The following is a 26988-nucleotide window of genomic DNA, read 5'->3' as shown; positions in this document are numbered from 1 at the left end:
GCAAATAATTTGCGTAGTTCGATCTGATGTCGAGCATGATTTCCATTGCTTCATGTAATCGACATATTTCGAATCAATTTAAGCCGGCCTTGAAGAAAAAGTGTAAAAGGCCTTTTTTCGGTAAATCTTCGGGAATTTAACATAGGATAAATACATGGTTGTTCTTAGGGAGTGGGTGATAGGACGGTTTCCTCCAAAGGCCTTTTCAAATATGGACGTTTCCGTCTTAAGTTCGTTTTGCCGGACAAATTCTGCCAGTAATAAAGAGCGATTAAGGATTTTACATGGAAACACGTGTAATTCTATCTCCTAAGTTCGCCACCTCACCCATCCCCCGATTTTCATGCGGTGTCTCACCCTACGACCGAGAAAGCTTTCGGAGGAATTAGGGAAGATTGTGACTTAGCGGGTTTCTGCCTTTCACTCACCAATGTCCCTCAAACAGGATTAAAATTTAGACGCGTTCCTAAAACGTGACTTGGGAAGAAGAGACTTAGGGTTACCACCACTCATCTACACACTCAGCAGACAAGGCCAACGTGATAAACACCAATGGTTCTTTGTTAATCTAGACAACAACGATGGAAATATGTATTTTATTTTTATTCTTAAAATGGACAAATTTTCTGTTAGTCAGTTTACCTTTACATATCAACAGTTTTAATGATAACCTATTTAGATTAAATTGAAATGATTTTAATCTAATTATAAGGTAAAAAAAATTCTCAACTAGTCACATCCATAACTTGCCCTTAATTAGATGAATTTCATTGTGTGTATGCCCAGAGACGAAATGTGATATACACGTAAATCTCAGCGTTTCGCGCTCAAAACAAATAGACAGATAAGATTTGGAAGATTCCTATTTCATGGTTACACTGGGGGCTTACAAAGCAAATTTGGGGCAATAAATGACGTCCCATTATGAATTGTGATGAAGTGATATTTGCCATGAACTTTGTTGAAATATTAGTACGCTATTTGGATTCTTGCACAATAGGCAATCCACATTAACTCTCTTAATTACCTCTTTTCTGCCGTTGATTTTAAAGAATTCGTATAGGCAAGCACGGTGAGTTATCATAAGTTCTTATCAAACGAGAAAAATAGCACAATGAAACAAACTCGTATTTACGTTCAATATAACCAAATATGAAATTAACTGTAACGCCACTCTCATGACGCTTAAATAATAATATCAGGGGTATATACAACGAAATGACACATCCTGTGACAAATTTTTTACACGCTTTACAGCTTAAAAAAATGTTCATCACGGTTTCGTCGTTATTCCGGTAATCTAGACTTTGAACAAAGAAGTCATGTTCGCAATTTTCGGAAAGTATCAAGCTTCAAACCATTCAATTGGAAAGAAATACTTTTATTCAAATTGATGTACATATGTGAAATTAATATTGGAAGCATCAGCCTGAAAAATCATGAAATGCATCCGGGTATGAGTGAGAGGAGGTTGCCGCGATTCCAGCTCAATCAGTTCTTTTTTGATCCATGACTGCAATGGTGGACGTGGGACTTATCGGAACCGTGTTGGTGATCATGGTGGTGATGATGGTGCTCGTGATGGTGGCCATGCGGGGCACCCCAGCCCGTTTTCTTATCAGAAGAATCTTTGGACCATTGGCACTTCGATTCTCGAGAATCTCCCTTGCTGTCTTTGTCTTTATTCCAGCAATGGTTGTGTTGACGACCGTCTTGCCCGTGGCTGTAGTTGGATTTCTGCATCGTTCAAGCAATCAGATATCAACGAGGGCAAGCTGTATCTGAAAATGCAAATATTTAAACATAACATTAGAGAAATGGAAAATTTAATATATTAATTATATTACACGGAAGCAGAAGAATCGGCATAAAATATTAATAGAGTTGTCCCGAATTTCCAATGCCTTTATTAAATATAGTCACGAGAGTCTTCTGTTGAGGTAACTTTTTAAACTTCTACGCGCCGTCGAACTACTTTCCTGCTATCGGTATCTATGCCAATTTTTGAATCATACATTTTTGCATTTCATTATAGTAATCAATTTCTAGTTACGTGCACCATGAAACAATCTGTAACAAGCTTCCTGGAGAGGGAAGAAGAAAAGAGCACAGAAAAAAAGCTTTCATTAAGACAATTATTTTGAATCCTAAATAATCTTTTGTATAGTTTCTGTTATCGCTCAAGGGTAATAAAGTCTTTGTAGCATAATTTTCCGACACGCGAAGGAAATCGTGATAATAGAACTTATCTACAAACCACTTCGGTAACTTCCATTATAAGTATGGAAAATCAGTGGGTTCGAAATCGCTAAGTAACCGTCCCAAAAAAAAAAGTTTTTCAGGCAAGAGTGGAAGGTAACACTTTCTCAGTCATATTTACAGCATCTTGAGTTGGACTAAATAGATAGCTGGAGGGTTCATTGTTCCCGTGCAGGAAAGTAGAACTCAACGTTAGCGTTCACATCTGATTTTCTTTTCGCCCTGTGATTGCGAATTCCACGCACATGCAGGCATACACACATACACACACATATGTTTGTGTGTGTGTATATATATATATATATATATATATATATATATATATATATATATATATATATATATATATATAAACCATAGACAGTATTCAACCCGAAAGTCGGTTTGGTAGATGATGGTAGAGTTCATCCAGTACTAAGCCCGACGGTGTGCGAAATTCGCACATCAGGGTAGGGGGGCCAGTTCCTTTCTCTAATATATGTATACATACACTCATATGTTTATTTATATACGTATATTTATGTATAAAAATTTTTGAAAAAATCGCCCTTCAGTGACGACGTAAATGTATGAACTCTGATTAAAATATTTATACACAGAAACACAGAAGAAGAACATTCACGATTACGAAGATGATAGCTGTGCCATCGAAACATCAACACTAGGTATGTTTGTCCTTACTCTGTTTCTATGCATGAATGTTTTGAGCGAAGTAGTTTTCAAAAATAATACATTGCATATAATATATAAGCTTGATCAGGAACACCTCAAATAACACGCTCTAAGTATTTTAGCTGTATTACATATGTTCAGACATGACGTTAAAATATTATAGATTATGAAGTTGGCACATTAAATTGAACCCACTTCCTGAAAATAAATAAAATCTATGTAATTTTGAAAGTGTCACTGTTAAAACTTGTAAATTATTTGGCCGACGGAAATGCGCCTCCAGGGACTATTTTTGAGTTTGAAAAATGAAAAATCACTCTTACTATATACACTCTTCAAAATTACAATTTAAAATAATTGTGAGTAAATATTCTTATTAACTGCTAAAAACTTGAACTAGCAGTTATAGAAGTAGTGTGTGCTTATTGGAGGAAGATACAGCGCTCCTCCTAAAAGAATGCCAAGTTTTTCCGAATCTACTCAGCTCGATGGGGGATATTAAATAAATCTATACGAGTTGGAAATTCAATCATTTCAGAGCTTGAATTACTTTACTCAAGTTAACTTTTTATCAAATGAATAGGCGCGTAATACGCTGTTCCAAAATAAATGTTTATAATGCATCAGAAATTGACTCGTTTCAGATAAGAAAATGGTTGCTTAGTGACAGTTTCAACCCCTAATAGTGCGAGGGGTATTGCTCGTATTCCTAAATGGAATGGCAATGATAAACTTTGTAAAATACGAATCAGTACAATCAAACTTTAATATGTTAACAAAAAAGTAGGCTCTGTCTTTTCTGTTAAGCAATCGCGAACTCTTCAAAAGGTAACATTGTAAAAAAATGCCAAGGCAGCGAAAATGCTATGGCGAGGATGAAGATGGACAGATAAGCCAATTACCTAGATTATGAAATGAGGGAGGGACTGTCTCAGTTGCCCCTTTAAATTTTCCGGTCAGCCAAACCGACCTTATGGTATCATTATTAGCTTAATCCCGTTATTCCTTTCAAATTCGTCAATCTTCATTCATTTCTTGAAAATTTTATTCAAGATCCTGAAAAAGCGGACTAACAACGTTAAACTACTCGATTAAATGATAGTTCATTATCTAATACCCCCGCCACACGCCCTTGCGGCGGCTTGCGGGGTATTATGTAGATGTAATCTCAATTTTAATTGAGTGCAATTTTGCGCAAAATGTTATTAGAAAATTTGGTAAGGTAGCTAAGGTGAGAAATTAAAGTTATTTCGAGATTTTAATCCAAAATCTGCCGTTTTTTAATAATATTTCAATGGACTCTTGAGATATCAACGTAGTTCATGTGGTTATTTCTCTTTTTCAGGTATCAGACAAATTATTTGTCGAAAAAACTAAATTAAAGTTCTCATTCTAACTAACTGGAGTTCTGATATGTTCTTGAGCGCTTTCCATTTATTGATAATGCACTGAAAGTGAAGGATTCCTTCCAAGAATTTTTTAGCGAGCTGTATTTCCGTTGCAAAACGAGCACGTAGAAGCAAAGTAGAAACAGCGGCCTAAGATTCTTCCACGGAACAGTATATATATATATATATATATATATATATATATATATATATATATATATATATATATATATATATATATATATATATATATATATATATATTATATATATACACACACACACACACACCCACACACACACACACATATATATATATATATATATATATATATATATATATATATATATATATATATATATATACACGAGTATTGGAGACGATGACACAGCTCGAGTGGTCTGGTAGTACATTATGTGATTCGTAATAAAAGGTCGACTGAAACTTGTTGTGAAATCTATTTTATTAAAACCTAGTTAATGCCAAAGTCATATTTTAACCAACGGTGGTCTTCTTCCAAAACTTTACGGCGAAGATCTTCTTTATATAACTTTTAATTTATTGAAGAAATATTACCATTTAGTTATCTTTTGCATAAATTACAAATATCTAATTTTATCTATTAGTAGCTATTGAGAAATTTCCGAAACGGTTCAATTGACTTTCTGATCTCTCATTTTCTCTCGAAGAATGACCACCAACCTCACATACTGAATTCCGATTTCAAAAATATTCAATTCCAAAGTGTAAACAGTATTCGCACACGCGTGTAATATATAATGCGCACGTTTTCCATTAATAACAGAAAATATATCAAAACTCGATATGCTTTAATGGGAGACTTTCCACATCACACGCCCGAAACAGAATCACCCTCTAGTAAAATAAGACACAATTCACACTCACAAGGAAGAAAGCACCAGAGGAAGCTTCACAATTCCCTTATCCCTTCGTGTGGATGCTGAGGAAGGCTTATGGCTACTCTGACTAAAAAAGCAGACTTGCTACATTTATATTCCACTAAGCGCATCATCCCACCCCCACTCTTGTGTGGTCTCTCATTGGCTGAATACCTTCCCTTTAATTCATTGAGGCGTCTGCCAGACGCAGAGAATAGTAAAAATAAAACCGCAGGTCCTACCACATAGATTGAACGCGATGTGTCCCTCGCTCACCCTTTGGGACACATGATTTTAACTTGACACTTTTTCATGGGCTTCGTCCGATGGCAGAGGGAAATGCGAAACCATTTTAGAAGAATACGACGTTGCTTCATCGGTTGACCATGAGAGAGACCGGTCGGTATACGGCGCGCGCCTGACGACCCATGAATTCTTCTCGGCTCTTTCCAAGTAACGCCAACGAGGTCGGTCCGCGAGAGCAATAGAAATAAAAAAAACATATTGACTTTTAAATCGCGCATGCAGATTCAATGCCGCGAACATCGTGTACTCTTACTGCAATTTGCCGGTGAGTTCATTTAAGGAGTGTAAACAATGAACTACACACGTTTATTCTTCGTAGAGACATTAGGTTCTTATAATACAAACAATAATTACTGCTAAACGTGCATGCTGCTAATTAGCCAACTAGTATAACATATACACGCTGTCATTAATATTCTACCGATTGTACAATAGCGTCTATTCTTACAGTTACTTTCCAATTTCATTTTTCTGGAATGCATAATTGAAGTAGCAAATTTAATTTCAGTATTATAGTGGATAAATATTGACCATATTTTGAAAATGCGCCGTATTTTCTTTCTCTCCTATAATACTGGACGAAACTGCTACCTGGGGACGCTGAGTATGCCAGCTCATGCTATGATTTAATTGCCAGAAGTGTGCGCGCGTGTTCTGAGCAACATTATCATCAAACTACCGCTAAGATAATATTCAACTGATAAGAAGTCAGCAGTTGCCAATTTCCACCAATGTTTGCTAATAATCAAGTTTTTTTTAGGCTTTAAGGTACAATGAAAGTGTCGCTATGAAAAGCCATTTTTCTATAAAGAACATAGATATGCATATCGTTAAATAATTACGTAATCAATGCAGTGATTATAGACCAAACATTATCCAAATCACAATTTTCATGTACCTAAGTAGCATTAAAAATAAAATTTTTCACGGTTAAACAGTGTTGTTGGAAGTTAAGTTTCCGGCGGATTGGAGTTCTCTATTATTTCTTGAAATTGCCTAAAGAAGAAAGACAAAAACACCAAACAAATTTATAATTAAAATATATTTTTATCGTGTCTAAAATGTATATATTTCTTTCCGTTTTTCGTATATTTTTCATGCCTCCTCCATTCCTTCAGCTCCGTCGAAGCACCGTCACAGGTCAATAAAGAGCCGTGGCGATGACACTCCCAATAGATGAAGATACTCCAAAAATCAAATTAGCGAGGAAGAAAGACTTTGACCTACGTTTCAAGCAGTTCAGCGCATCTAAAAATGCATTTAAAAGCCAATAAACTGTGGGCCTTTATCCTCTTTACAATTTTGTATTACAATTAAATTAAAGCCAGTCTATACCTCTATGGTCATACAAACAGAGATCGCTTCGAAATATTATTGTGCAATAATGATAGTTGATTATCTTTCTGCTTGTGGAATCAGTATACTATATTGTTATCTTCTCCATATTTATTTCATGTTTAGATTTGTTTGGGGATGGTGACTGATTGTTGTTCACTATCGATCTTAAAATAATATATACCTTTGTAGACTGAGATGAATGAACTTATTTCTTGTTTATTAATAATTTATTTTTTGAATTTTCTTGAAATCGGAACAGATGGTGACTATTTCTAGCATTTTACTTGAGGGTGGTTCTGTTTCGGACGTGTGATGTAGAAAGTCTCCCTTTAAATGCTTGTTGTTCACAGCATTAGTCGTAGCCAGTGCTCGGTAATGCCATAAGAAAAGGGCTGGCGTGGTGAGTTGGGCCAGGGCGTTAAAACCGATGCGTGGGCGATGTAACGTGTGAAAATATATTTTGAAACAAATGTCTTGCGTCATTGTGTCATTTTTTCGAAAATAACTGTCTCACGAAGAAAAATCACGTTAAATGAAGGTAATGCAATCAACTGCTTCCGACCTTATTTCATTTAATGACTCAGATTTTGAAAACCTAGAAAGCACATTTAAAAAATAAGATAAGAGAAAAAATTGAAACGCTGATATATTTTTAATTTTTATTTTACGTTAAGATGGGAACATATCTGTAAAAGCTTCTAGTTGAATTAAAATAGCAATGCAAGTATTCCTTTGACAAATTAGTAAAATATAGTCAACCCATGGGATAGTCCATATTGCAGGCTAAGAGCAACATTCTGGCGGTATAAATTAATACAATAATTTTCTCTAGCTTTTTTTAGAACTGATCAGTCTAGGATTTTTGTCCTGATCTTCCCCTTCTAAGGCACGATTTCAATTCCTACGGAGGGCATTCCTCATTGTAGGGGGAGAACATGATCTAAAACTATGAAATGGGTTGTTATAAAATGTTACGTAACTGGGCACCCATATGTCTTCCGTGTACGGTAAGCTAATGGTTCTCCATCCTATGTAATTCCCCGCCACTATTCTCTTTATTTTGTGTACATCGAGCCAACTATCTCTGTGATGGGCATCGCCTCCAAAGTCGAGTATCTTCTTCTACAATTGTTAGTACTACTAATATATCGCGTAGTCATCATACTTGTAAGTTTCACAGCTGGTAATCGACGCGGTGAGTTTGGATCGTGCCATTAATTCATTATAACTTAGTTAAGTCTTTGTTAGGGGCTATGTGGCTTGATGGCGAGAGAAAACCTAATGCGATCAAAAAATCCTTCTGAAGTATTTTCACGAACTATGTATATTGCCTCCGAGGATTTCCCAGATATTCTACATTCCGAACGATTTGCTACATCTACATCAATTCCCTGCAAGCCACCAAAAAGGTGTGTGGCAGGGGGTGCAGCACCAGGAGGAAAGAATAAGGGATGAGGGGGTTAGGGTTTTTCAAATGGATGGGGAAAGGTAAGGGGAACCTGCAAAAAAAATATGTAAATATAATCGTAAAACCATGCGCAGTCGCTACCTTGCTATGTAACAGTGGGCGAATGAAGGATTATCAAATAGCTAAAATAGATTAAATCCAACAAATCTCGTTGTCACTTAAAACAACAAGTTGAGATCAACAATAAATTAAATTAACAAGTCTCGAAAATATACCGGGTCGGGTGTTTAAACAAACAACTCCTAAGATAGCGCCAAATCTTGAAGTATTATTTTACAAATCCCTTGCGGAATTCTAGGTCCCAAAGAATTGGAAAACCACACAGATAAAGACAATTTTAAAAATTGGATCATTTCAAATGTTCGGTGGTAAATTTTTTAAATAGGTCCTCGTGGTTTGTGCACAAACCTCCTGGAGGTAATCTAGAAGAGGTTGGTACGCCAAAATACCCAGGTGTGACTGTCTCTAATGACTTATCACAGGGCTCCGCATTAGTTAATGTGCGGGCAAGTAAATAAATAATTGGGGTTCAACAGACGCAGTGTTTGCTGGAGTGAATATAAGGTCAAGAAATGCAGCCACCACGCTCTTATCAGGCAGCAATTAATAATATTCATGTAGTTTATGGGATCAAACGAAAAAATCCCTCATTCGAGAAATAGAGAAAATTCAATGCAGGGAGGCCGGAATTGTTGAAAACTGTTTCGACATAACGGAAAGCGTCACAGAATTACTGCTAGAGTAGTAGGCGAAAGATTTATTTGCTTGAAGGGAATCCAGTCCAATTATCTTTCGCCTTTTACTAAATTACTTCTAGAATTGGGTTGGGAATGAGAAGAGAAAGGTAGATTCAAGTTAATCTACATTAATAATCAACCTAACGTTAAATCTACTGTAGATTCAACGTTAGGTTGAACTTATTAAATAAATTCAGAACCGTTTGTTTCGCTGCGGAAGTATCATCAATTAATCGTATTCCAGCATACGAGTAAATTAGTGTTTTGGATCATAAACATAAAATTCGAGAAATGGACGTCAGAACTAGCGGACTCAAGGACTCCTTCCCACGGACAATACGGGATTATAACTTTAGAATTATAGCCAATAAGAATGCCACTTGCCACCCGCAACGTCTAGGAAATTTATAGTTTCACTTTGGTCCTTAACGCTGATCTCCGTAGTTTTGTTGGCTAATCCCTTCCCGTATGGCCGATTTGGGCTGGAATTACATAACACGGAGTCCATGTTAAAACACTCGAACCGTATTTCGTTGTGCTTTCAAGATCCCCTCTTTGGTCCCTTCCAGCGGGGGTGATTCCTTATGCTGTCAGCTGCCATCAGCAAGGTACACCTTCCATTTGCGGCGTCAGTGGTGGGAACTTCGATTTGCATGGCCGTAGCTTAAAATGCTTTCCCCTTCTTACTTTCTAGTTTTTCATAGAATTGTATCAGTATCGTAGCTGGTTAATGTTCATCGCTTCCTTTTTATTATACCTGAAAACTTATATAATGAGTAAACTTAGCATTTGCTTAAAACTAAGTTCACTGCTCTCATCAATATATGTGGACATCAGCACACATGTCCTTTTCAGATTTCACTTGGAAGTCTTTTTCACTTTCAAGAATACTCTACCTCTTTCAACCCTTACCGCCTGGTGGTTGCACTCCCTGCCATACAACTTCTTGGTGTCGTGTAGTGGGCCAAGGGGGATTTCTGCGGATGAAGATGAGAGCTGGTCAGGAAATCTGTACTATGAACATGACAAGACGTCCGTCTACCTTAAAAATTTGCGATACTAGGTTTCTTCCGATTGTGATCTTTGAAGTATTGATACCTACAAAAATCAACCCCTAAGGTTGGATTGATACAGAAGAGATAAGATTCAACATTTGATTTCGGGTTATAATGAGTAGAATTTGGGGTATTTATTATTGGGTTTTGGATTGCACTGTCAGATATAAATAAGTTACGATGATGCAAATAAGGAACGATAGGCATATTTTAATTTTTATATTTGTTCAAAATACAAAAAAGAGTAATGTGTATTTTCACCTGCGAGTTACGAAACTTGTTTAAAATTTCCGAATCCACAAAAATGCGACGCCATTGACTTGTTGTCTTGTCAGTATTAGCGTATTGGGTACGCATGGCCACTCCTCCCGCAGTAAAGGAAATTTTCAATATAAATTTTTTCAATTTATTACACCAAAAAAAGAGTTTATGTCCGCACTGTGCCTTTTTCGTAATCCATTTCAGATTTTAAAAAAGGAATATTTTATAATTTTTTTCAGTAAATGGGGTATCATATTTCGAAATGAATGTCTAACTCCTGGTCATCCTGGTTTGGCACGTTAGGATAGAGCTAATCGAGTACTAACAACCCCAACGGAGGGTGAAATTCTCATATCAGCGTCGGACTTTTTCCAGTGCCGGCTGCTGTTTCCCAAGTTCTGATCCACGCCCGAAAAAGCAAGCTTGGGTGAAAGAAGGAGTGCCCTGAAATTTCCAGAACGGGTGGAACTGAACGGAATCGAACTTGATCCCTCCAATTTGCAAACCCGACACTCTACCCCCTGGACTACCACGCCCCTTAAAAAAGTGTCTCTATGACTATCACAGGATTTGAGGATAATTGTTTTAACCCTAGAACGGTAACACTAGTTTTTATTCCCTAATCTGGTAATAATTATCAAAAATTCGTATCTCACAACCATTTTTTTCGTTTTTTAAGGTAGAATCACGTGACACAAAGATTTTTTTTCAAAGTTTATCGGATGAGAGAGAGTTTATAATTTATAGTGATATTTTCAATTACTCTGGAGTGTTTTTTCACCCCAGTTACCGTTCTAAGATTAAAATGAACAATTATAAATAATGAAGATCGATTACGAATAGCAGTAAATTTTCGTTTTACCAGAATCAAAGAGTGAAATTTATTGCATTATTTTTTTACTAAAATTGAGTAAGAATAGTGATGGAATAATCGAAGAAGTGAATTATTCTCCGTCTCGGTCACCTGAAACTGCGCAGGAAAGAAGGCACCGCCCAGGATACAATCATAGGCATGTGACCTCGAACGTTGTCCCCGTACACAATCATAAGCGCGTGACCGCCAATGATGACATCATCGACAAATGTGATTCGTGGAAAAATCGTCACGTGCTTCGTGAAAATCACGCTGGAAGAAGTCACGGGATGATGACGCTTTATCCTGAAACGTTGGTTATATAAGACTCTTCCGTCAACGAAGAAGCCAAACCTTATATACTGCGGCAGGCAGGTAGAGCGTTAGAACTGGACCGACGGCTGTACGCGCTGCACATCGACGTTGCTCGAAGGACATTGGACGAAAAAAACTGTGAGTGCGACTGTGGCACATGCAACAATTTCACCGGTCCTAATTCATCCGCTAATAATGCAAATGCACAATGATTTCATCTTTAAAATTATGTTAATTTTTTATAGCAGGTGAAAAAATATGTTCAGAGTGTTCGGAATGTATTCTGTTTCAGTAGCGTAGGCATGGTTGGACAGAGAATAAATTCCCTTAGCCTTGTTTAATGTGCCATAATTTTAACGGCAAACTGAAAAAAGTTAATATAGTGTCAGAGGATTGAAAACAATTAATTCCTCCAATAATGCCCCCATAGTAATTTCGGTATTTTAAAATTGTAATTAAATTATTCCAGAATTAGAAATGAATAAAGTTGTAGATAGTAAAATGATGTTATGCGTAGCATATTTATGATAAATAATCGTAGCTAACCATGATATTTTATGGGAAAATATTCTTTGGCCAGCGAATAACTATTTTAAAATCTGCATTCAAGGCTGGCATTGGTTTGATGCTCATGCAAGAGTATTTTTGTAAATGTTTATGTAACTCTTTCTGTGCTACCTGTGTTGTCGTTTAGCATTCTTATACCCAGGTATTCAAATGGAAAACATTCAGCTGTAGGATTCCAAAGATGTTAGTCAGATAGTTTAAGCATGGGCCATTAGTATTACCAACCCTGGCGCACATTACCTAGACTCAAAATGTGTATTGTATTTAGAAGTTATATCATACCACCAATGAAAATTCATTCTTTGCATTTTGTCTCTCTGTTCCTCATATGTTTCATTTATCAACCGCAACTTAAATGAACTCCAATAAAAAATTCATACTTATGTTAGATCAATCTACACATGAACTATCAACCAACTCACAATATATCATTTGCTTCTTCCCAGTACTGGATAAGGTTGACTACCGAACAAATATTAAATGATTCCAAGTGGATACTTTTAATTAAAAGTTGTCTCCATCTTGATTTTTAGGTGCGATTAGCTGAAGAACACTTGTGTCCATAATCAAATTTGAATCCAAATCAAACGAGAGAGGAAAAGAAGAACGATGGGAAAACACGGTTGCCATTTCCAAACACATGGTCACCATGGCGCTTCATCTTTCCACGGTAGAAAACCTAGGAAATGGTCAAGAGGAATGGCTTGGGCTAGAAAAGGGCAGAGCCCACATGAATCAAATTCTGGACATGCGGATGACACCTGCTGCATCAGGCACCAAATGGGTCATCTTCGCACATTCCAAAAAAGGTGCTCGTGGGATATGAAGGGAAAATTCCATCACTTTCAACATGGTCACAAACATCATTCTCATCACCATGACCACCATCATTACCACCCTCAACATCATGGACAGCATCAGTGCTGCTCACGACAAAATGTGGAAAAACAAATTGTGAGGCAAGGACCAGGACACTACCACAAGTGCTGCAGTTCTGAGTCTCAGAGTAAGGCATGCCAAACTGAACCTGTTTCAGAGAATAATGAGGAAGCTAGCCACTCAGCTGGGATAGAAACCGAGGAGGATCAGCCATCATTGGCATAAGGTAAACATCTTTGGAAAAATTTGTCATTCTAATGTTATAAAAATGTATAAGTTAGATTTTCAATGAAGGCATTCTTCTTCCACTGATCACCAAATTGTTGAAATTGATGGGCAAAATTTTCAGCATCCATCCTATAGGTGTCTTTAATTTGAAGTATTTTCCATTGCTTCCATTTTTCGGCCTTGGGTAGAATGGCTGCCTAGGAAACAGCCAAAAGCTCTCAAATTGGGTAATGTTCCTCCCATTAGTAGCGTCAAAGAGAAGCCTAGATTATCAAAAAGAATTAGTTTATGCCTTTGAGAAACAAAAATGAATCAGTTACAATAGCTGACAACCAGGTAGCCACCAATACTAACAAATTGATACGAAATATTTCAACCTGGGTGTCTTTGGGATAGGTACCAACAGCTTGATTTCTCAGTAAATATTGTTTTAAATTCTAAGGGAAGGTAGCCTTTATTGATATTGGGCCAGAAAAATCTGAAGTATAACTAATTTCAATCATTTTCATCAGAAATGTTTTAGATAGTGTACATAAAAAATAATTAAATCAGTTCATAATCAAATACTCAACACTATTCAGACTGCATGAAATAAAATTTAATTTAACATGATTGACTTAGGTCCGGTTTAAGGTATGAAGAGCATTTTAACTTCCAATGGACAATCTGTATCTGAGTGCAAAACATTTTCCTCTTAATCGCTTCTCATTAATCCTCATTTTGCTTTCAGGCATTAGATGTTAAAATGAATGTTATTATGAATTGCAATTTAGCTATGCATACATTCTAATTCTCAGCAATTGGATACCAACCTAACATGGTTAAATTGATTACCTTGTTGAAAAATCAAAAATTATTTCAGCAATGTTTACAAGAGAAATAGAAAAGAAAATTTTAAATTATAATTTTGCAATGGAGCCATCATGAAATAAATGTGGCCCATTCATAAGGGAGACACCATACTTATAAGGTAAGAAATATATAGGGAAGCATTCCAATGAAATTACTAAATGTTGCCAAAACATCACCAATGCAACTAATTTTGACTGGTGCTGAATTTGCCAATGTAACAGTTATGTTTTATATTAAAAAGTGACATATTCTTGCTCCTGTAGCACAAGTATACTTTTTCATCTCCTAGATTTTTCTATTACATTAAAAAGCATTGCATGTATATTTATTATAAGAAAGTTAATAACAGTGCCATTATACTCAAAGTATAAACAAAATTAATGTGTCGCAAGTTTTCACCATGAAAAAATTAAAAACAATACATTCATGTTATTGCATACATTCCTTTATGATGTCTTATGTGAATATACCATTTTTCATATTAAGACTATCCATTTCAACCCAAGATTATGGATGAAATTGCAATGTGAACGAGTTACATTAGTGGATGCAAAACTTACCAATTTGATGCCCTTAATAAATGTGCAATCAATATTTCACAGGAAACTCTGGGAAGCCTATTTTCATTTTTCATGAATTTGAGTTAACTGGCTTGCTGCAAAACAACGGCAGCTTGTTTAAATATCCCAAACAAACACCTTTTATTTAGTGAAATGAAAGCACAAGTCAAATAAAAAAAAGTGCTAGAAATAAATAACTGAAACAATTTGACAATGGTAAATTATTCCATCTGAGAATATTGTTTGAGGAAACTCTATGGCTATTAAAAGTGCAAAATGAATTATTATTTGGCATATTTTAAGGTAAGGTAAACTTATTAATTAGTATCTTTCTATTTATTCTTAACTTTTTAACTAAAACTTTAAATTTTGAAATTAGATTCAATAATTAATTATATAGTTGATTGAAGAATAATGATTTCCAATGAAGGTGTAATTGAAATTAAAGTTAGTCTGAAGCATTAGCTTTGCCAGGATTATCCCATAATTTAGAATAATATGTGTCTATATTTGTATTAAACAATGAAGATATTTTTGTCAATGTTCATAAGTGATCATCAAACCCATTTGACTAACATACATAATTTCACATTTACAGATATTTGCAGCAGAGAATTAATGGAAAGTGAAGTTTTTATGGAGCCAAATCCAGATGTAGAAATCAGATAATATGCCGAAATAAAACAGCACATAAAAAAAGATTATTTTTTTCTTCAATAATATAACCATCGTCTCTTTAATATGAAGTAATTGTTTTAAGAAAGTGAGTAAATTATTGGAATATGCCTTTGTATACAACCTTACTATCCTTGAAGAAAACATTTGTGAAGGATTTTTGGTGATAAATGAGTTTTATTGAAGTGATATTAAAAATGTGGACAAAAATACCTAATTTGGGAAGTTTTATGGAACAGGAGAAATTTTAAGGGAAGAGAGGCACCGTTATACACTACAGTGTGTAAAACAAAATTTTGTAATGATATGCACTACATTGCATTTAGAAACTTCATTAAGATGTTTCATACAAGCATAGAATGCGGTAACAAAACACCCTTTGGACACCAATAGCATGTGCTGCATATAGAGAAAGAGTTCTCAAGAGATTATTCATTTAATTATCACGGAAATGCACCCCAGCAATTGTATACCGCTGATGTATCTCTTTAATCATTAGCTAAAATGGGAGTTAAGAATGGAGCATAGGAGTGAATGGGAGTGGAATTTATGACTTGGAGTCCAAAATAACCATCACCTAAAGGCATTGTTTAGTTTGTAAAAAGGATTTGAAACCAAAGTTTAGGTTATACTGTGAAATGTGAGTTTTAAGTACAACGAACTATCTAAATGGTATGAAACATTAATTGTCCCGAGATTTATATAGTAAAGTTGAAAAACATGGAAATGTACATCAAGTAACAAACTTCTTTAAGGCAAACCTAACAGCAAGTCAAGTATGCGTAATTTAATTTCTTTGCTTTGGAAAACTTCACTCTACTCTCACAATTACCATTTAAATCAAAATATCCTGAAACCATCAGAAGGAATAAATGATTTTCAGCATTCAAAAACCTATGTCATTAATACTAGAGATGGCAGCATCTTAAAGCTCTGGTCATCTGCTTGGCGTTGAATCTGCTAAAAACCCTGATAAATTTGGCTGCTGCAGCTTGAAGTTGGATAAATTTTTAAGTATAAATGAAAAAGGTTGAATTTTATCAATCGCAAATCTGATTGAGGAGACTTAATGGATCGTTCTTGTGACACAACTTAAGGTGGGGAAGGAAAAAATTTTTTAGCATTAAAAAGTATCAGTCTTGTATATGGGCAGAGGAAACTTACTTGGGAGGATATAATCTTTAGTTAGTATTTTTAATTGACAAAATGGACTGGAATGGCTGAGTGGGAAATGTTCTGGCTAAGTAAGCCAAATATCAGTTTGAATGCACAATTGGACTAGGATTTTGAGTTCCTTTTTTTGGAACAGCTTTGTTAAGCATACTGTACCTATATGTACCATCAAACGGACATGGGTTGTACAATCAGACAAGACAACAAAATGATTGTGGAGGGTCATGTACACAGGTAAGCTCCTAAGAAATGAATGACAAACACTTCAGAAGACTAATCCTCACTGACTAAGGCACAATGGTGCATGGTCATGTACAAGGGAAACTTATATACTTTTTACAAGAATGCTTGGAGTGCTATGGATTTTTTGCAAAGGTTTTCCTATAACCACTAATATTTTAAAAATGGTATTACAAAAAAAATGCCATGCAACTTGAAGGGAATAAAAATGCCTATTTGTGTATCAATTTGGCAATACCACTTCATTTAATAAAATAATCACTTAATTTGTACGCCACTGAAAATACACTTTTTTAATAACCTAAGTGGATTAAAGTCCAGGAGTTTGTAAACTTCTTCCAAAGGAGATCTAACTTAGTATGCACATACTTAAGCGACAAGAAAGTAATGCCAGGGTTGCAACACACTGATCTTAGAAAAACAAGACAAACTGATATCCCCATAATTTTTTTGCTGATAATTCACTAATTTATAGATGATATAAAAAGTATTTTGAGAGTAACAACATAAAATGAACTGATAAGGGCAGCAATGGAGAGAGACTAATGGTCACAACAACATGGCTCCACTTTTAGATGTTGATGATGACTTTACCAATTCAAACATACCTTTCACCACGCAAATGCTCCATGACTATCTACCTTCTTTAACAGAAGAATGGTTCAGCATTAAGTATTTGGGCACAATTATCAGTTCTCAACAATTCACCTTTATTCATATTCGAATATGCACATAGAATTTAAAAATGCAAATGAGGGCTAAAATGCAGTATCAATTAAAAATAATGTAAACAAACATTTGGCCAAGTTTTCAGTACACACTTTACATGGGGTAAGTATGTACATAATGTATTTAAAGCAACAAAAAAAAAGAATAACTGACATCCAAATTTGGCTACATATAAATTATTTTTAATATAGAGAGCTAGGCACCGTCTACAATACAAATGCACTCTTGATATTGAAAATATCAATATCAATTAACATAAGAATTTGCTGATACAGCATACTCAAGCTGAAATTTATTTGCCAATCAAGGTTTGGCCTAAGCACCAATAAGTATTGATTTATTCAATGCAATGAGCATAAATTGACATATAGTACTCATACACATTATTAATGTACTTTGACTAAGTAATATATTTACAAAAAAATAACTGATATACTCTATGGTTATCATTTTTTGGAAGATAATCAGGTGTAAACATTGTAAAAATTTAATTAGCTCAATATATTTAATCTTATGTTAAAATATATTACCATATTTCAGATTGAACACTAACAAGCAAGAAAACTCCAGCTTTCACATGTCTCAGTTAACTGCATAAAATCAAAATTTGTACAGAATGGTTAAGAAGCTTCATAAGCTATTATGACAATACACTGGTATATAATGGTTTCTCCTCACTATCACAGATACAGTATGTACATAAAAATACCTATTTCAATGAAATGCATAAAAATATCCACCGAGGCTTTACATATGGAGAAATAAATTTTACGTTTGGTGAAAAACATTCTAATATGTAGTATAAAAAGTTACTTCATAAAGTAGCCACGACATAGATAAAACTAAATCAATGCAATATGCAAAAAATGTACCTATATACTGAAGCAAATTGGTACTATTGCCATGAAGGGATTGACTAAAATAAATCGAACCTAAAAAGTATCTCCTCAATATGATAATGTAATAACATAAAAATGCCAATCATCTACTTAAAAGCTTTTTCATTTCAAATAAACGCAACAGACTATTTATTTAAATTCATGGGATTGACTGAGGCAAATATCCTAAATTTTTAACTGCCTAAGTCATGAAATGTGATATGTGAAAGTGTATTTGATATTTTTGAGCTTTTCAACTAGGTATATTTAAGTCCTAGAAGCCATGGTGTTCAAGCACTTTATAGGTACATTTTAATAACTGTAATATACATGTCAGCAAAGCAGCGCGACTAGCAGTCTTCACAGCTACTTTTCAATAGCATATACTTAGGAATCATTTGTCAATTCTATAAATACTCATAGTAAAATACATATCCGATAAAAAGATATACGAATATGATTAATAAGAAAGTCTTGGAGCTTCATCCTTTTTAGTCTTTAATCTATATCACTCAGAAGAAATAGTTTATGAAAACTATTTTTAAAGCCCTTTTATGAATTAAACTGTCAGTCTTCATGAAATTCTTAAGATTGGGAAGCTGCATCGACACTATCACATTTTACTACATGATCCTCCTCTTCCATTTCCTGAACCTCCACCACTGGCATGCTTAAAATGGAGGATATCCACTCTATGGGAGGAAAAAAACAAAAAATTAAAATATGAAGCTCAGTTATTTCTAATATAACTTTCCTTTTCGTTATTATTTAACTCTCAATTATTCTTTGCTAATTTAGCAAGAGATAATATTATTTACATTACTGTTCAGCAGCCAATTTCAGTCAATGGCTATCTTGTTGGCAGGACAATGCATAAATGAAATCATTTAGATAATTACTCAGAATGTCAAATCATTAATTATACATGCCAATTATTAGAGTAACTGCTATTTAAAATCTCTTTTAATGAGATTGAAAAATTAATACCTGCCGACAAAATTAAATGTTAGCTGGATGGTAGTCACAATTAAAGATGACCATCATTATTACATGAAAACTTGAAAGGACTAGGAAATCACTAACCTAAATTTTAATATTTTCAATTTTTTAAGGTACGTAAAACAATGCTAGCATATTTCAAATATATTATTATCATCAGCACTAACAAAATGAAGACATATGAAACATACAGTAGTATGTAATATGGAAAAATAACTACCAGAAAAGATAAGTAGATTTAAAACAACCATTGAGAGAGAGTTAAAATGTTTTTAGAGCCGTTTTACTTGTTTTAATGAATTGGACTAACATAATCTGTACCTAAAGAAAATTAGTCACTGTGGTGCACATATTTATGCCTAAAACATTATCATTTTAGAATTAGCAAAAAGTTTATAACATCACATCAATAACAACAGTGTATCAAAGCAGCAACACACTGACTAACAAATTTCCATAAAAAATCACAAATTTACACCAGGTTGAAGGATATGATCTCGGGACTAACCATTAAGTTAATTAAGTTTGACATACCCTGACAATTCTATGTAAGTGTAAAGGCTAGAAAAATCCAGGGCTTGTTTTAAAACTTCCATGGATAGGGTAACATTCTGAAGTACAGCCACACCCAATTTCCTTTTTCATTATTGGCAAAATAGAAAACTTAACAGAAACACCAAGAGAAAACCTAAAAACCTTATCCTTCACCACATGCTCTTTTACACCCATGATGGTAATCTGGGGTAGGTGATAATCTAGGGGTAGAGCTTTGGACTACTGACTATAGGGCCCGGGTTCGATTCCCAGGTAAGCCTCTCCTGGGCACCCTTAGATCGACCCAAGCTGGGTGATTTTTTGGGTACCAGATCTTCCTGCAAAACCATAACCAACATAGAGAAAGGAACTGGCACCCCTACCCTGTACCCTGATGATTTAGTACCAGAAACATCACACAGATTGGGTGGTGCTGAGGGTGCCCAGAGAGGCATAGCCAGGAATTGAAGGCTTTGGATAGAAACCCTGAACACCTTTGCATATCTTATTCTTGCCCACAGTACAAGGCACTGCTCGTCAATTCTACATTCATTTTACCACTCTTCATTCTACACATTATATCCCAACTACTTTGACCATTTGAGTTCCAGTATACAGTTCCACTGCCGATCAGTATGCCTTTCATCCATCTTTCCTGTCTCCTTATGATTTCTCCAAACAATCCTCTAATCATCCCACCAAACCCAGCACCACATTTGTTTTACTTTGAGCCAACTTCACTTTCTCTATCCTTCTCCACAACCCCATTTCAAAAGCCACCAATATGCACCAATCACCCAGCTTCAGTGACAATATTTCCGCACCATACATAACTACATTCCATATAGAATGTTTTAATGAGCCTTTTCTTAACACACTTACTCAACGTACCTGTCATCAATTCTCTCCTCCTTGTAAAAGCTTCTTTGTCTAATGCAATTCTTATCATTATGTCGCAACCACCATTTTGGTCTAAAACACTTTGTAAGAAGAGAAGGGTTAAACTGTTTAACCTGCTCTAGTTTTACCCCACCTATTTTAACATTAAACTTAGCCTTCCTCTTCCTCGAAAACTGAAAAACCTTTGTTTTATTTATATTGATTCTCATTCCATATCTATTGCACTGAATTTCCAATTCAACCAGTATTGCTTGAAAACCCAAGATGGGCAGACAAACTAGCTTGGTCATCATAAAAACCTAACTGATTTTATGATTTCTCCGGGATCTTTCATTCTTATCTCCAATTCTTTCCATGCCACTGAAATCATTTCCTCTACATATACGTTGAACAGCACTGGTAATAATGGACAATCTTATGTCAATCCTCTTCATAAACACTCCCTATCTAGACTCTATGTCCACCACTCACACCTGAGGAGCCTTGGAGGGATAGCCTCCTATCCCTCCAATCTATTCCTATTTTCTGCAATATATTCATTAGTGTTTCTCGATTCCCTCCATCAAATGCCTTTTTGAAATCTACAAAACAGGCAAATAGGTCCTGATTGTATTAATATTTCTTTCTATTAGTGATCTCATTACTGCAATGGCATCACATGTGCCTCTCCCCTTCCTGAATTCAAACTGATCATCCCCTAACTAATCATTTACCCCCCTCTCCATCCTTTTGCTGATGATCCTGAGAATCACTTAAGTTGTGTAGGAAATCAAATATAGTGTTCTGTAGTCCTCATAGGTAGCCATTTACCTTATTTTTGGTATAGGAACTAACACCGACCTCTCAGTCTTCCGGCCAGACACCTTCCTCGTAAATGCCATAAATTAGTCCAAATAGACTCTTCCTCCCAAATTTTCCTAAACATTTAAGTTCCTCAGGAATGTAGTTTACTCCCGTGACATTATTTCATTACCCTTAATGCCTCTTCTATCTCACTGTCGAGTATGCCTGGACTATCATCTTTATCTACGTCATATTCTCTTTCTGTCTAACCTTGCAGGCCTAAGTTCTTTACCATACAGTTCTTCTATATATTCCTTCCATCTCTGTTGAATCTTTTCAGGTTTAACTATTATTTTACTCGACTTATCTCTAGTTGTTTACACAGATCTGCCCTGATAGTGTTTTAACCTTCTTGTATAGTGCACCATGCTGTTCCTAAATCTGTGCCTAACCACAATATAATGTAAGTGATAACTTTCTAGGTCACCTGGCATTTTCTATGTATACATACGCCTTTTGTGGTGTCTAAACCAATAGTTTGTGATGAATAACCAATCTACAGCAGAATTACAGGAAATTTTAATTTGATTTCTCCCCAGAGTCATTCCTCATACCTAAACTTTAGTCCCCCACCTCATCATCATTTCTTCCTTCACCTACTGTCACATCTTGGGATTAAAAAATGAAATGGTTTCCCGTGGCCTTCTTCAACACTGTTTTTAATGTGACACTATCACTAAAAGGCCGACCAGGGGTAGAGGTGTTTGCAGCTGCCGCAAAAACATGTGGCGAAACTTAAAAAATATTAAGTTACATAACTATTTATATTTACCATTTGCGAAGTCAGTTTTAAACATACCTCCCTGGTTTAGAATTATCTTCTTCCGCTGCTAAAACTACTTTCAATCCTTTATGTCCTGGTGTCTCATCATCTTCTTCAGCCATAAGGAACATTGCTTCTTCGTAAGTAGGAGGTGGTGCTTCTTCAGCCAAATTTTCATCACCTTCACTGCCAGCCATACCACTACTCGACCAAGTGCTACATCCAACTAAACCATGTGGATGCACATGGTATGGCCCCATTGACATAGACGGTATACTTTGGCCATTTGTAACACCACCTCCACCTTGCAAATGAATAAAAATATTTATGGAACATGTTAACATACAAAAAAATGCTTAGGGACAGAGGAAATTTTTAAAGTTAAATTAATATAGAGATATGTTTTTGAAAATAATGATTGTGAGTTGATATCATAACTCTCCTAACAAAACACAACCCAACATCCTACTCTACAACTAAGTCCCTTTTCATCTCGATGTACGTACTTCCTCCCTCCATTCCATCTAACATCACTATTCAATTCCTGCCCCTTCCTAATTAGCCAAACACACTACCTTCTATCACAGCCTTCAACATCCCCCTGCCAATCAATATGCTTTGCATCTATTTTTCCTGTCTCCTTATGATCTCTCCCAGCAATCCCGTTTCCTCCCTTACCATACCTAGCACCTCATCATTTGCTTTCCTCTCTGTCCACTTTACTTTCTCCACACCCTCAATTCAAAAGCCTCCAATCTATGCCTAACATCATGCCTCAATGAGCATGTTTCCATGACATACATAACTATGCTCCATATCACAGTTTTTCCAGCATTTTCTTAGCATCCTTACTCCACATTCCTGTCAACAATTCTATCCTCCTTGTGAAAGCTTCTATGCCTAATGCAATGCTTCTCCTTATGTCCGTACTATGTTTACCATTTTGGTCCAAAACACTTCCAAGTTAAATAAACTGTTCCATCTGCTCTAGTTTTTGCCCTCCTATTTTAATGTTAACTTTGGCCTTTCTCTTTCAGGAGAAGTTCTTACAAAGTTCTCTTTCTAGAGAATCGCAAAATCTTAATTTTATTTTCATTTATTCCCATGCCATGTCTATCACACTATACTTCCAATTCACTCAGCAATGCCTGCAACCCCTTGGCTGATTGACAAACTAGTTTGGTCATCAGAAAATCTAACCGATTCTATGAATACTCTACTAACTTTCATTCCTATCTCCAGTTCTTCCCATACTTTTCAATCATTTCCTCCACAAATCCATTGAACAGCACCGGTGATAATAGACAATCTGCCCCACTTCTCTTCCTAACACTGCCCATCCCAACTCTCTCTCAATATCCCACTCGCACCTGAGCAGTCAGAAACATGTACAGGTTGCGAATTAGCCTCCTATCTCTCCAATCTACTCATATTTTCTGCAGTATATTCTTTAGATTTACCTTGTTCACTCTATCAAATGCCTTTGGTAAATCTATGAAACAGGTAAATGTGTCCTGGTTGTGTTCTATGCTCTATTTATCTCATGACTGCATTGGCATCAAGCATAATATATCACATATCGTAAAATGATACTCTCAGTATAGGTAATCGCAGAATATAATCTTCAACTAATTTGCTGGAATTATGGCTACAATTAGACAAGAAACAATAAACTATTGCTTTCAAGTTCCTTGCTGTTCTCTGGTCGGATACCTAATAAAGGCTAAATGTAAAAAGAAGTTTATAAGGATTAATAGGAAGGACTGTTGACTTATATGGCATTTTCTTTGCAGTTGTATGGGAACGCCACCATAGGCCCTACATGCTCAGAACAACATAGGGTGTACAGTGGGTGAAGCTAAAGCTTTCTCCCATCTCACTTCCCCTTTATTCTGGATGATTACTGCATGGTTGGGGAGAATGCACGAATGCATCCTTTCCATGCAAATCCAATTTTTGCATACATCCTACTGAATGTAGAGGACCTTGGAATATCAACACAGCAAATGAAATTTAAAATTTTCTCATGGTGAATTTGAAGGCCTTATTAAGCATGGCTATGTACAAAGCGAAGTGAAGAACCTATACCCATCTGCTAGGAGCCTTAAATTTGTCATTTTTCCATATTTTCATGGAGGTTATATTAATTATATATTATAAAAGAACACAGATGGATCCTGTTATAAACAGAGGTATAAACCAAACATATATTATTTATTATACATACACACATTAATTGAAATGTGAGGTATCTACAAAACTGTTGAAATGACATGGTCCCCCATTTATAGCAGCAGAATATGAGTGAGAATAAAATCTGAGGGGCAGCCTTTATACTTTCACATAGACTTCTTCAGTACAAAAAAATTAATTCTTGTCTCACATTTTAACAAATATTTTATAGCGATGCCAATGGAAATGCCAGAAACTAGCATGGCACATCAAACTAAATTTCTGTTACATAACATATATCTTTTTTTTGATTCTTTATTTAACTCCCCTTTTAAACATAACTATCAACCACTATTCAGTTAAGAGCTATTACAGTTTAATAATGAATATTAATGTGTCAGAATATTCTGAGAAAAATTACTCAATGTTTAAAAGGATTAATCAAATAATTTTAAGACTGCTGAAAATTACTTCACAAACACCTTTACTCAAAATCATACTTGGTCTCCTGACTTGATAATGAAGTACAGTATAACTCAAGTTCAAGGTGTAGACCAATTCTGAATAACAGACTGCAAAGCATAATTACTAATACATGGAAAATCAATTTTTTTCTGCCATCATTTAGAAGCCTTTCAAAGCCACTACCAATTACATACTTAAGCTGTGGAATGTGAGGGGTTTAATCTAGGGACCTTGGAAGGTTTCTTAAGGCTAAGGTGAATGAGATCACATGTTCTACAAGTTGAACATTGCACTACTTGCTTCGTATATTTTTTAAATCTAACGATGGCTATTTAACAATATGACTAATGTTAATTTGAATCTCCCGTTGAATGCCAAAAAGAGACTGGTATGCAAACTTGAAAAGTTTGATGAAATGAAATCTTTAACTACTGAAACAAAAAATGCTGTAAACTGTATTACATATACAACACGCCAGTGGGATAATTGTTAGCGTTCCAAAGTAAAAGGTCCTGTTGCGTTCACAAGTCGACTGTTGACATTAAATATCGAAACAGGCATGAACTTATTTTTACAAAGGCGATTTAACAATTTTTACGTAATATTCGCAACTAATTTTCCATTACCATTGAATTGAGTAGTAGCGCTTAGAAATGAAGCATTGAACTCGTTTATTTGCATTTACTAAGCACTACTATGAGATTAGGGAGAAGAACAGTAGACACCTATTTAAATATACATATGCCATACATTTATTAGTAAATCAATACAACCAAAATTATCATTATTATTGAGCATATTGAAACGTACATACACAATGATACAGCAATGACTCAACTTTCAGTAAAATTGTCAATATATAACATATTTTATACAGCATAGATTTCTATCATACTTTTAAGTGGTATCCATGGATTCATTAAACAATATTAAAGCATTAATGGTAGAGAAATGAAATGTGATTACTTTCTCAAATAACAAAACTAAAAACGCATACGTACGAAAAATACCTAAGGAAACTGTATTATTACCTGGATCTGTTGCACTTTGGCCTCCACCACCTGAAGGTATGCCCTGCCCGTTGGTGCCCATAAGAAGATCGTAGGAAGGTGGCAATGTGAGACAGCTAGGATTACGGGCTACGACACCATTACATGGCTGGTTACGAGATTGTTGAGCCAATTCCTACAATCAGCAAAGTGCAAATGCTTACTGCTGTAATCAGGGCATTTAATAGAAATGTTTACTTGCAAAACGATCACAATTAGAAATAATATTGCAGTGTCAACGACTATTAACGCTTTAAACAAGTACTAACCCTTAGGAGAGCCCTTTGACGCAATAACATCTGAATTAAATTCTTCTTTCTTAAGTACAGAACGCTTTTCACAGCAACCATTAGCCCAGAGCAAATGAATATAGGGCCAACCAGCCACATGTGTCCCAAGTTTGAAAACAAATAACCCTGAACATCTCCCAGAGCCAATACAGTTATGACTGTACCAACAGCGAACAATACTGTCGAGAGAGCGAAATAAGAATACGAAGTGCAATCACACTGGCCAAATGCCGAGTTATTTTCATAACAGAAACGATCGACGTGTCTAAATCTCTGACGAGAATAATTCTCTAGGGCGGAAGCCATGCAGCCTCTTCACAATGGATGACCGTCGGCGGGAACACAAAAGAAAATCTTGATTTAACCTTTATGTACACAGTGAAAGACCAAGGCCACTACTTCTGTTTTGGTCGAGGAGAATGACATCTTGTGGAGTAAAAAAAGTTCAGGGAATTATTCCAACCAAATGACTGGCAAGCCAATACTCTTGAAAAATACACATAACTACAATTAAACAGAAAATTAAAACCCGTTTAAAGGTATCAAATTCTCATTTTCTCTTCCGCAAACCACTTCCGTTTGATCAAAACAAGAGAAATGCGACACGAAGACTACTACCTGACGGCCCTGGGTGAAATCTG

At 35.4% G+C, this 26988-nt stretch overlaps 1 protein-coding gene and 2 long non-coding RNA genes across 3 annotated transcripts; 1 reads left to right on the top strand and 2 right to left on the bottom strand.

Annotated features, from left to right (window-relative positions):
* Positions 1-1360: 1360 nt before the first annotated feature.
* Positions 1361-5584, bottom strand: LOC139690877 (uncharacterized). Its single transcript, XR_011701518.1, has 2 exons — positions 5226-5584; positions 1361-1781 (listed from the first exon to the last, which is right to left on the bottom strand). It is a non-coding gene; the product is annotated as an uncharacterized lncRNA (long non-coding RNA).
* A 5993-nt stretch (positions 5585-11577) lies between these two features.
* On the top strand, positions 11578-15512 carry LOC139690375 (uncharacterized). The gene is made up of 3 exons (XR_011701473.1): positions 11578-11689; positions 12652-13223; positions 15236-15512. It is a non-coding gene; the product is annotated as an uncharacterized lncRNA (long non-coding RNA).
* A 1482-nt stretch (positions 15513-16994) lies between these two features.
* On the bottom strand, positions 16995-26959 carry LOC139690030 (uncharacterized). Its single transcript, XM_071587212.1, has 4 exons — positions 26327-26959; positions 26040-26193; positions 22408-22675; positions 16995-19024 (listed from the first exon to the last, which is right to left on the bottom strand). The coding sequence occupies exons 1-4, from the start codon at positions 26651-26653 to the stop codon at positions 18946-18948; spliced, it is 828 nt and encodes a 275-aa protein (XP_071443313.1). The 5' UTR covers positions 26654-26959; the 3' UTR covers positions 16995-18945.
* Positions 26960-26988: the final 29 nt, after the last annotated feature.

Source organism: Hetaerina americana, unplaced genomic scaffold (genome assembly GCF_022747635.1).
Source record: "Hetaerina americana unplaced genomic scaffold, ioHetAmer1.1.p SCAF_3, whole genome shotgun sequence".
NCBI classification, from domain to species: domain Eukaryota; kingdom Metazoa; phylum Arthropoda; class Insecta; order Odonata; family Calopterygidae; genus Hetaerina; species Hetaerina americana.
The sequence above is the reverse complement of the archived record's forward strand: the minus strand, read 5'-3'. Positions and strand labels throughout refer to the sequence as shown.

Coding starts and splice junctions, on each gene's coding strand:
- LOC139690030 (XM_071587212.1), bottom strand. CDS start 26,653: ATGGCTTCCGCCCTAGAGAATTATTCTCGTCAGAGATTTAGACACGTC. Junction 26,194..26,326: donor GTCAAAGGGCTCTCCTAAGG/GTTAGTACTTGT, acceptor TGCTGATTGTAG/GAATTGGCTCAACAATCTCG. Junction 22,676..26,039: donor CCAAAGTGCAACAGATCCAG/GTAATAATACAG, acceptor TTCATTTGCAAG/GTGGAGGTGGTGTTACAAAT.